This window comes from Diprion similis, chromosome 8, assembly GCF_021155765.1.
Source record: "Diprion similis isolate iyDipSimi1 chromosome 8, iyDipSimi1.1, whole genome shotgun sequence".
NCBI lineage: Eukaryota > Metazoa > Arthropoda > Insecta > Hymenoptera > Diprionidae > Diprion > Diprion similis.
In genome coordinates, this window is record NC_060112.1 from 7,300,490 (window position 1) to 7,312,753 (window position 12,264).

Consider the following 12,264-nt stretch of genomic DNA (forward strand, 5'->3'; position numbering starts at 1 on the left):
ATGTTGCGAGTACACAACCGAATGACAAAAATAACATCAAAAATGTGATTGCACTTCATAGACATCTAACTACTACCGGAGGAAAATGTAGTGCAATATGTACACTATGTTCTAACTGTGCAGTATCCAAAAAATATAGAAAGGAACAGTAACCGTTTTATTTCGTCAATGTACTTGAAAATGCTGCTTTCGTATAAGCGCAACGTACCACTGCACGATACGATTTACTATGTATGATATTCCATTGTAACTACTTCACATCACCTGCATTAGTATGATTAAACCATTAAATTTATTCACATTTTACTAGTATTTTCTTTTCTTGGTGTCTTTTCTGCAATTTTGGCGGTGTCAAAAAACTGTTACTTTTGCTAAAAATTATGACAATTTTCAATGATCCTGAAATAAATTCTTTGATTTACAATATCGACGTAATTTCACGAGAGGAATCGATTGCGTGCAGTCCAAATATGATGCTAGCAGTGAATCACAAGTCACCGCGAAAAAACAAAAAATGTTCCTCGTAACCTCTTTGGTGTTGGCCTTTTCATGTCTTTTCTGTGTTCCAGGGTGTCAAAGTAGTCTGGAAAGGGTCATACGAATGGTCAGATAAAAGATTTTCTGCTCAAATAAATAAGTATATTGCTAAGCATATCTAAAACAAATACAGGTACCTCAGGATAATACATATTAGCGTAGATCGCGCTCTAACCGTTGGTTCAGTTAAACAACAAAATCAAACGTACGTTTACAGACGAACGAAGTTATCGAGAAAGTGTCGTCTCTAAATCGACTGTCATTAAACATGTCGTAACGTCCTTAAATAACGACATACCTTTTAGAACGAGGCTATTATTATGCTACAATATTATATAAATCTTTGTGTGAAGGCTTTCGGGCGTGTAAACGTGCATCCATACGTAGAATTTGCATATTTTATAGTATTTTGTACAATAAAAACACACAAAAATAAAAACGTATACTTACTCAATTCAATTTTTGAAAGAAAACAACTCCTCGTGAATAACACTTGTCTTTCAGCCATTTTATTTTTTTAGCTTGCTAATGATATTTGATAAGGTTTTCTTCTGCTTTTCGGTTTCCTTCTTCAAGTGAACGGGGAATTAATCACCATTTTATGCGTGGGTAAGACTAAAACAAAAAGATCAATCAAGAAATGAATATTATACATCTACAACGTTATCTATAAATGTTATATTCGCCCATACAATACAATATGTACATACTTGTCATTGTAACGGATAGCAAATTTCGTCCACAAACGTCCTCTTCTTACGTTTTCTGTGTTCATTGTACGAAGTTATTTTAAGTAAGTAATGAGTTTGAAATCTATTGCAAGTGTTTAAATGTGGAAATTATATGCTACATAGATATGAACTAGGCTGATGAAATAACAGGTAATGTGTCGTGTAAGAACTATCGATTTTAAAACTTTAGGTATTAGATTGTTGAAAATTTCTCAAAAAATTATATAATTTAAACTCATGTGAATTAAACATTTCTGAAATTACTGCCCAACTGCCTTAAGAGAACATACTCGAAAAAAGATGAATAAGCTTCTTGGCTGCATATTCTTTACGATTTTTTCTCCAATACATTCATTATTTGCATTAAAAATGAATTGGTTAATCTCCTGAGAATATGCAATCCAATTTACATCGCTGTAAACATGAACAATAATTCACACGGAGTTCACATAAATTCACAATGGCCGTTGTTTATTCCATCAAATTTTGTAGTCAATGCTGCAGCTTTGAAGATATCCGGTGGATGATCGAGGTTCTGCTACAGTAATTGGAGCATCAATTATAGAATCTGTTACACTAGAAAACGCCACGGGAAACCCGTGTGAATTTTCATTTCAGGACAGATTATACGAAATGAATTGAAGAATAGCAATACCAGGATAACACAAAACTTGGAGGTTAGGCTTACAAAAATGTGAAACATTCTCTGCCAAAACCTCTGAAGCCGATCACAAAAAATTCTTTATTTCGTATCAAAGTTTTTTCGCTTTTTTGAACTCGTTGAATTCCTGGTAAAACAAGAATAAACACAAAATCTGTTTAACATTCAGCAGATATGTCTGGTTGTTCGGCAGTTGGTTGTTCGAATAGAGGCGACAGAGGTTTTTTCATGAAAAGCTTTCCACGGAATCCTGAGAGGAGAGCACTTTGGGCATCGCAGATGAACAGAGACAGGTGGCAGCCAACTGACAACAGTCGATTATGCGAGGTGAATCTGGAAGTGCATTTATAATACAAGAAATGTACATTCTAACTCATCGTCCTGCTTCCTGTTGTTTTCTTTAGGTACACTTTGACCAGGATCAATGGGAAAAGACTAGGGAAGACGGTACTCGGAAACTGAAATGTAACGCAGTGCCAACGATATTTGAATCATCAAATCATCCTCCTCTACCTAAAAGGCCTCCTGAAGAGCCAAAATTCATTGATTCAGCAACACCGAAAGTGAACAGATTACCTGCTGATCATTCAGATACCTCCACTGCACTTATTAGAAGTTTCAAGGTGCAGGTCAGTTTTTAAACTGCCTTGTGTATCCCGATTGTAGAACAAAGTGAAAACAAATAGAGTTAACATTAATTTGTTTAGAACTCGAACCTCCACGAAAGTAATGAAAATTCCGATAGGAAGACACTTGTGTGCTCGGCAGCCAATTGTAGCAGCCAATTCGAAGCGCATTGGTTGAAATCATTCTTTTATAAGTAAGCTGTTCTTTCGGATTATTTTCTGTGCATATCTCATTTGTTTCCTAGATGTTTATTCATAGGTGAACAATTATAATATACTTTGTCATTTCGCAGATTTCCACTACACGACCCTGTTCTTTTAGAAAAATGGCTAAGAGTGTGTAGAAAAGGCTGGATGCCAACTGCCGAAAGTGTAATTTGCAGAAAACATTTTTCTATGGATTGCTTCGATTCAAACAATGGTTTGCTACTGAAAAATAACGCAATGCCAAATATTCACAGTAAGTTTTTGATATACGCATTTTTGTATACTGATTCTTTGATTTCCAAAAAACTTAATCATAGTTTTGCAGTACTGCATTTTCTGTGTATGTTAGGGTCAAGTACCTTTATTATTATAGTGAACAATGATTTTGATCTTGATCCGATCTGGGAACCATTTAACAACAAATTGGATAAGATTGTTGAAATTACCCACCCAGGAGGCAATATTTATTGCCGAATTTGTGCGAGCAACAAAAGTCAAAACTACTTTCCAATATTTGGGGATTCTAACTTGGCTGAGAAAATAAGTAGATGTTTACCAGTAATAGTAAGTGTCAGATAATAGCAAAAACAAAACCAGCAACATTTTTTTCTTCTATAAAACATTCTTGAAATTATTACATCCGATTCCTTTTTTTATCGCAGGTTTTGCCCACTGACAATCTGCCTCTATACATTTGCCAACATTGTTTATATTATTTAAACATTAGTTATAAATTAATAGTCGGTTCTCTAAGAGCTGATATGATCCTTCGATCAAAGTTCAACAAGTCAAAAACCCCCCAGGGTTACAAAAAGCCAACGAGAAATGCATCAAAAGTCTCTGAATTTAAGTCCATGGAGACAGAGGAGCCTGTATTTCGGATAGACGGTCCGATAAAATGTGACCTGTGCAACGATTTTTTCGAAGATATGAATATGTTTGACAGGCACATAGAAAATTCTCATCTTCTGAAATGGCGTTGCAGTTTCTGTGATCACAGCTTCGAAACATCTCACGAACTGCTAGCCCACAAAACGTTAAATCATAGTGGTAAAATTTTAGCATGCGACAACTGCGTGAAGATTGAAGAACTTTGGGACGACGCACCTGACACAATCAATTCAGAATCTAAAATACCACAATTAACCAGCAATTACCCTGATATTTCATTGCCATTAAATCGGCTACTTGAAAAATCTTCAAAATCAAGCAACAATCTATCAAAGTTAAACTGCACGAAGTGTAAAATAGTCTTTGTAGATGAAAAGCAATTTCGCACGCATCACATTACCCATTTGCCTAGACGAGTCAAATGTTCGCTGTGCCAAAAATGGTGTCAGTCTGTATTTGAGTATCTTACGCACAAACGAGCAGCCCATAACCAATTGAAAAAGAAAAATTCTAACTCAAGAAATGTTGTACACGTTTGCAAGTATTGCAATAAAGTATTTTTGAGGAAACAGAAGCTTATGATTCACATGCGAGTGAGTTGATAATTAAATATTTTGTATGATAAAAAATGGATATTCACATTGCTTTTTTTCTCATGTTTTTCTCTTTGCAGGTACACAAACAGGTAATGCTCAAAGACCCATCAGTGACGGTCTACAAGTGTGTCACTTGTCCAAAAATATTTGTTGACAAGGTGCTATATCAAAAGCATCGCAATGTAAGTTTAGAGCATGCATTTTCTGAACGCATCATTGATATTCGTACTAGGATAGTTTTACAATTATTCTGAACTTATAATTCCAGGTTCACGACCCTGCATGCTGGGACAAGTTCAGATGTGAAATATGCAGCCGGGCTTTCGGAGATAGATTTAAACTCAAATTACACCAAACCATTCATAACGGAACCAAGCCTTACCAGTGTGACATATGCGGCCATACATTTAATCGAAATGCTAATATGGTAAAAGCAGACCGCAGTTAATTTTTATTATAAGTTGCATTATAATATTGCAATTGGTATTTACCTGCATTTTCTTTTCATTCTATATTCACCAAAAAGATCAGACATCGCGCTAAACATTCCGAACATACTTGTCATCTCTGTGATAATGTCTTTAAAAGTGTGCAAATTCTAAGGAAGCATTTGAGAGATGTCCATGGTAAAACTGTCAAGTTCGCAAAGAGCAATTCGAAAGTTAAACAGGATGGAAGTCAGAGCAAGAGCAGCCGCGATGTGTTCATTTGCCGATACTGTGGTAAACAACTGACTTCTTACTATTCATTACTCGATCACGAGCGAATACACACTGGAGATAAACCTTTTGTTTGTCATCATTGCGGAAAATCTTTCAGGTACCATTATTATTAAATTGCGGTTCAATAAACATTAGCTATCAAATTATAAAATCCTTGAATCTTTATTTTACAGAAGTATTACTGCGAGATGGGATCATATGGTGAGGCATGAAAAAGGAAATTACATTTGCGAACTGTGCGGAAAAGTTCTAAGGTAATCGAACCGTGTGAAACTTTTTAGTTTTCTTCTATGCTGTCCAATTTTCGTACTCGTAGAGATAAATACGTGATTTATTATTTTCAGCAACAAGCTGAATCTAAAGAGTCATCTCAGAAAACATGCAGCGATTGAGCAGAGGAGGTTCGAGTGCAAGGAGTGCGGCAAGCTGTTTTATGTTAGAGGGAGACTCAACGCACACCTGGCGCGCATTCATCATTTGGCCCCCAGTAATAATTGATATGAGGTATCCCATGCCAACTCAACCAATGATTTACCCTTAGAATTTTTTATTCCGTTCATGATTTTTTATACTAAAGTCCTAACTCTAAATAGCATTGCTGAATTATTTCAGATTTTTTTCTCCAACTGTTATTCCGTTGTTATGTCCTCCAGACCTTAGATTCTTTTCCCACACTCTTACAGCTACCTTATACCCTACATCCTCTTCTTATCATCACCTCACTTTCTTGGTTCCCATATCGCATTGGCGGAATGCTCCCTTTACTCCTAAACTGTAACTAACCAGTCCCTTGCATCCTTCCCCTTTCCCCCCATATACACACTTTCGAGTCATCTCTCTTTTGGCCAACATCTAAATCCACTTTTTTTCCCTTTTACCTCTTCCACATTTCATTGTACTCTTCATATATTTTACAATAAATTAATTATATACTCAAACATTCAACTCTTCAATACAAGTTCCTCTTATTGCCTCTTATCTTTCGTACGTGCACACAGTCGATGGGTTACGAACCCTTACTAACATCACAGCTGGGTGTGAATGTGGTTATCGATAGCCGCTATATTCAAATACCAAAAGGAGTTATAAAACGGATTCGAAATATGAAAAAGGGCTTATTCTTCGTTGAAGCCAGAATTAGGTCGAAAGTTTATTACGTGCATGTATCCAACGCATGTAGCTAGATCAGAGGAAGTTGTAAGCAGTAAAGTTATGAACTTATCATACAAAGGCGTTAATTTTTGTTTCGTTCAATGAAATGACAAGCTTGCATAGTTTCAGCTACGCGTTATCTGGTTCCATTGCATAATTCCAATTTACCATATATTACGTCACTAAGCTGCTGACAAAGGTACAGCTGCAACTCTACATTTATACAAAGACATTAATTATAACGATTGGGTAAAAAGAATTGAAAGAAACGAAAAGTAAAAAAAAACGGTCGTACATTCATACAACACTGTATAAGTTTTACCGAGCATACTGAATATCTCCATACAACGAACGCCTGATAATTATCTTCCCAATTATCGTGTGTAAAGCGAAAACGATCAAATACAAACACATGTTTATCGAAAAACGTATCACATGTATACATTAAATTAAAAAACCCTTACATCTTGAAAAATCAAATATTTGGCTGATATATCACGTGATCAACGTCGCATTGGTCGATAATCATCATCGTAGTACGCGTTATAACGTGAATTGCGAAACGTGGCCTGCGAATAGTGGAATTCTCTGATTTATGCACATTGTATGCCTGTAATGTCAAGCCTGAAATGCGTCATGAGAGGGGGGTAAAAATATCTGAAGCACATTTATTTAAAAAGGGCTGTGGACCGAAACTCTCGGCGAGTGTTGACTCGTGGAAAATGAATGAAAATGAAACTGGACGATGCTCCAGCGGATATTTTGAAAGAAAGCGGGTGTAGGGGGCGAGTAAGGAGCGAGTAAGGTGGCGGAGGGGAGCGAACCGCGTCGCAGAAAGAGGAAGGGCGGGCGCCATTGGCGGGCATCGAAGGGGCATCGACCGCCGCTTCGCCCCGGACTGGCAGTTCCCCTCACAGTCGCACCAATACAGGCTACAGCCGGGCTCTATATCGCCGACCATTGGTCCTCAATTTGCCGACCAATCATTGGGAAAGTGCCGACGAAAATATCCAATGTAAGTCCACAAATTATCAAACATCTACCGTGATCACTTTGGCTCATGGAGCCTCGATCAATTTCGTTATTTTCGTTATGTCAGACACGTTTTACCCGTCTCCACGTTCACATACGCCGCTAGAGAAACGGCTACGGCCATGTTTGATGCAAACGATATTTCGTGGCAATGGTAATGGCGATTTTAATAATCAACGATGCCTTGCTACCGTTTCGACGCCCCGCGTCCTGACCTTCTATCAGACGATTTACATGCACCCACGGATTTATTGATTTACGCGACCGTCTGCTCGCCTATTATCGATGCCTAGCTCTCTCGTATTCGCCTTTTACAGTTACTTGTTGTTGCTACTATACTAGGTTATACGCAATATTGCCTTTGCGTCAGCAGCACGGACGCTTGTAATTTTTTCCCAGAGTGTCACCGTGCGTTGCAATTCTAACCTGAAATACGCGGTTTTAGCAAGCAGTATGTTTTCGCTATTCTGTGTCGAATATTACTTTCGGTTATTTCATTTCTATCGGTGTAAGAATGATCGATTTTAACATCCTGGATTCTTGCTCTGTTGACAGTGAAACGTCATCATGGAGCAACTTGGCGAAGGTCAGACCGTCATGGTTGGCAGCGGAGGAGCCGTTCAGGTTGTTCAAATGGGTCAGGGCGGCCAAGCAATGATGCTGCCGCAAACTATCCAGGTTGCCGCACCTAATGGACAGATTCAAGTAGTACCCGTCTCCAGCTTAGCTGGGGCTGGGCAACAAATAGTTATCCAGCAACCACAGACTCCTCAAATTATTCAAACTCCTGATGGACAAACCTACATTTATCAGCCAGTTCAACTCGAAGGACAAGTACAGCAGGCCCAGCCAACAGGTAGGTGATGATAATCTTTTGGATGTATTTTATTCTATTCCTTTCTTGCCAAACATAAGCTTTGAAACCTTGGTTGCTTCTTTTGCATTGCAGTTATCAACATCAACGGAAACCTGATGCAAATTGCTGGCACTACATCACAGACGTCTACATCTACGGCGAACACTGCTCCTGTACAACCACTCTCTAGTCCTACCGCAACAGCTTCACAGGCAGGAAATATTGTCATGGTGATTACTATTAGGCGAAGCCTCTTTCACTCACATAGTCCGTGTATCAAATATTATACAGACTTGTAGTGATCATAGAGCAACATTAACACCACAGCTGACAATGGTCTAGTTATCTAAATTATTAGCTGATTTCCTTGTTTTCATCTATATCCAATATTATCCTCATTTGCCCTATCATCTACAAGTTTTCTATCACTATTTACTCCGCGAGCTTTGTACAGTAGTGTTTCCGTTTGTAATACAACTCACCGACGCTGTAGCATGGACAGATTTAAATGGTTGTAGTTTATTATTAACTCATTCAAAGTATTGTTACTATCATAAAAAGACTTGTTACTTTTTTTCGCATGCTCAGGATTTTTTTGAACACTTGCGGACACCTTGACTTTGACAATAATCTAAATGTTAAATGTGATCAACAGATGGTGCCCGGAAACAGTGGTCAAGCACAATTCCAGAGAGTTGCGTTACCTAATGCAGAATTTCTCGAAGAAGAACCCTTGTACGTCAATGCTAAGCAGTATCGTCGCATTTTAAAACGCCGTCAAGCCCGTGCCAAGTTAGAAGCGGAAGGAAAAATACCCAAAGAAAGACCAGTAAGTTGATCGAACAATAAATCTGTCTACTTGCGACTTCAATTGAGACGAAAAGTAGAGAAAATCATGCAACCCGTTAATATTTTTCATTTCGTTTATAGAAATACCTACACGAGTCACGCCACAGGCATGCAATGAATAGGATTCGTGGGGAAGGAGGTCGTTTTCATTCTGGCCAGGTAAAAAAGAGAAGGTTCGTAAATGACCTTATTTAGATTGCCTACTTATTTCATTAGATGGATAGAAAGATCGGCTAACAAATCAGTTTTCAAATGTTTAGGAATGGAATAAATCATAATTAGCGCCGATGTGAACGCAGCAATTAAAACGAATTGTTTCCTCAGTAGGGCAAACACAAATACGATGATTACTCAGCATATAACAACGACGAGTAGTACAAATACTATTCGTACAATATCGCTACCGGCGACGAGTGCGGTAGGCCAACATCACAGTAACGACAACATGACACCTGCAATTATAATTGAGGTGAGTCGATAAGGGTATCACGGACGATAATCGAATAGCGTCGTGAATGACTCATGGGAAAATCCAAATTGCGTTTTACGCATACTTATATATTCGACCAGTGCCGCAACTACACCAGGCATCTTTCTGCACGTATCTGTTCTGTTTTCGTTTACTCTACCAGCAGTCTCTTTAGATTGTATTTTCTTTTGGCCGAAGAAAGGGAAAGAGAAATAGAGAGCTCTTATTCTTAGAGACTGAAAGCTGATAGGCTTGAGCGCACAATACTATACGACTATCTTTAATAATTCTGTCTCTTCAATTAATTGAACAAAACATGCTACTATCTATTTTTATTTCAAATATACGTATAATGAATGATTAGGAAGCGAAAAGTTGAGCTGTAGAACAGTGGTAGGGTTTTGTTGATGTCCTGAGCGAAGTGAAGATTTGCCAAAAACTAATTTTGAAAAATCTTTTCTATTGTGTTCAATGACAATACGAGTTTAATTTAATTTTGTTTCATTATTGATTATTGAACCAAAGATTCGCTGGACGTGATACGAAAAAAGTTGGGCACGCATATTAAAATTTCTCACAGTATATCAGCTTTCATGGATATACTGAGAAAACCATACAGTGTATTTGTATGTACTGTAGATATTTTTTCAATGTGTATTAATTGGGTTAAAATTATCGAAGTTACTACAGTAAGTGAGTTCATAAAAATAAAGCCCTGCATTATTTATGTACCTTCAAATAGTATCCAATGCAGTTCTGAATTGTAAAACTGTTTGGAAACAGAATGGGTATTTTTGTCTTTGGTTTTTACTTTAATGCTTTAAATTACGATTTCTCATTCGGAATGCATGAGAGGGCAAACTAAATAACTGCAAGTGTGATCTTCACTAGGTATCTGTGTCGATCTAAGGGTAACTAATATTTTGAGAAAAGTGCAATCAATGAGTTTCTAAATTATGGGACTGTTAAATGTAATTTGACCATCGTACTCATCAATAACGATATCCTGAAGATTAATGGGATCAGGATTATCTTTACTTATAACAAGATACTGCGCTGTGGAACTGTAGAATATTGAGAACAATCGTGTGTTAAAGTCAACTGATTTACATTAGTCAACTTTGCCAGATGACTTATAATTCAACAAATATATACACGATTTGAAGTAACAGTCATTTTCAATGAGTCAAACATCGTTTACACCGGATTTATGTAACTGAAAGTCAATCACATACATTACTTTACGAATATCACATTATTGGATGAATTATCTGATCAATAAATCATCGATTGCATAATGAATGATTCGTGGAGTGCAAACGAGATTACAGGAACCGTGTTTATAAATTTCACGAAGCAAAGATGTACATAGTTACTAATACGCTAAAACGAATCTTTTATAAATGAATGATTGGGAGAATAAGATTGAGGATTAGTGTAAGTTGTTAGAAATGAATAAACTTGAGATATCGATAATTTTCGAAGAGAATTGAGCGAATGTGTGGGTGTTTGTTCATTGCGTTTTTATGACGTTTGATGAGACTAATTAATAAATGATTACCGCCACCATACAATTTTATGATTAATTGCGAATCCTGTGTACCTTGCTTTGTCGCATCGCTAGATAGATAAGGCATGTTTCTTTTGTAGTTGTTAGAAAATTTAGGTTCTAAACATTAGGTTCGAACATTATGAAAATTGACCGACTCCATTTTTCTATAAGTTATTCCTCTTTCATGTATATTAATTATAAATAAAGTGCACTGAATGATATTACGAAGTTCACCAATGATTTACATACTTCACGCATTTTTCCTCAAGAAGAATCAAGAAGCCACAATATTGCTAATACCTTATTATACGATTAGTGTAAAATAATAACATTTCATACACAAGACTTGACCGGAATCACAAATGTGACTTAAAAATCACGAATCAAAAGATTTCCTTGGTAAATTCGCAGCTGTTAATTTTACGATGTTTTAGATGTCTTTTTCACATTTTACCTGGTCTATATCTCCTCGATAGAAAGATAAATAAATTTTTGGCCCCAGAATTCCTCTTGAGGAAGAGTTAATCCCAGGATTTTCGCCGACTATTTAATCGATACTCTCAATGTGTATAAGCTCTTGACCCATTCATTATATTAACATGATCATATCAGCTGTGCTAATTTTGCATCCTTACACGTCTTTGCGATGGTGAACTAAGTTATTAAGTAACTTTTACTGCCAGTTGTTGTATACTCGTAACTCTGCAAGAAAATAAACTCTAAAAATGTCTTCATTGAGTTATCGCTCCCAATGCAGTAGTTGCCCAGAAAATGCTTACTTTGCATTTATCCCGGAGGCGAGGAATGTTTCATCATCCATCTGGACGACGGCTGGCTTATCCCAACAGTAGAGCATATTCCTAAGCCCTAATTGAAGTCCCGCAGGTTCATTATGCATCCACAGGAATGCCGAAACGTATTCATCTTGCAGACTCTTAGGCGTACAGGATCATCCGCAAGTAGTATTCACCCGTAATGCTTAGACTTCAGCGCCTTACCGCTAGACTTCAGTCTCCACATTGACACACGTCACGAGCATCACTAAGGCTCTTGTCTCTCGAAACTTTTGTAGCCAACTCGAGGATGAATATGAAAGTGGAGGATGATTGAAAGGGTGTCAGACTGAAAGTAAAATCAGAGAACATAATTTGATATTCGGAAATCCCGTTTGTTTACACGGAAAATAATTCGGAAACACAACATTTGCACGCCTGCGTCAAGGCAATCCAAACGACAGATCTATGGGACGTGATTCAGGTTGCTTGTCCACAGGCGGTTCGTCGCATTGTTTTCACATTATCTTCCAATGCGAATAAATAGTCGAACGAATGATATGAAGAAGTTGCAATTAAGCTGCAAGACGAACGGACAATGGTTTTGTGA

General features: G+C 37.3%; 2 protein-coding genes across 2 annotated transcripts; both read left to right on the top strand.

Annotated features, from left to right (window-relative positions):
- The first annotated feature begins 2,103 nt into the window (after positions 1-2,103).
- LOC124410067 (zinc finger protein 62-like) lies at positions 2,104-7,956 on the top strand. Its single transcript, XM_046888181.1, has 13 exons — positions 2,104-2,256; positions 2,334-2,552; positions 2,637-2,749; positions 2,849-3,015; positions 3,136-3,326; positions 3,425-4,246; positions 4,327-4,431; positions 4,518-4,676; positions 4,776-5,068; positions 5,145-5,225; positions 5,316-5,433; positions 6,906-7,138; positions 7,711-7,956. The coding sequence occupies exons 1-13, from the start codon at positions 2,104-2,106 to the stop codon at positions 7,811-7,813; spliced, it is 2,757 nt and encodes a 918-aa protein (XP_046744137.1). The 3' UTR covers positions 7,814-7,956.
- Positions 7,813-10,238, top strand: LOC124409050 (nuclear transcription factor Y subunit alpha). The gene is made up of 8 exons (XM_046886443.1): positions 7,813-8,011; positions 8,105-8,241; positions 8,667-8,840; positions 8,942-9,033; positions 9,188-9,329; positions 9,431-9,461; positions 9,855-9,955; positions 10,221-10,238. Exons 1-8 carry the CDS (start codon positions 7,813-7,815, stop codon positions 10,236-10,238), a joined length of 894 nt encoding a protein of 297 aa, XP_046742399.1.
- The last annotated feature ends 2,026 nt before the right edge of the window (positions 10,239-12,264 follow it).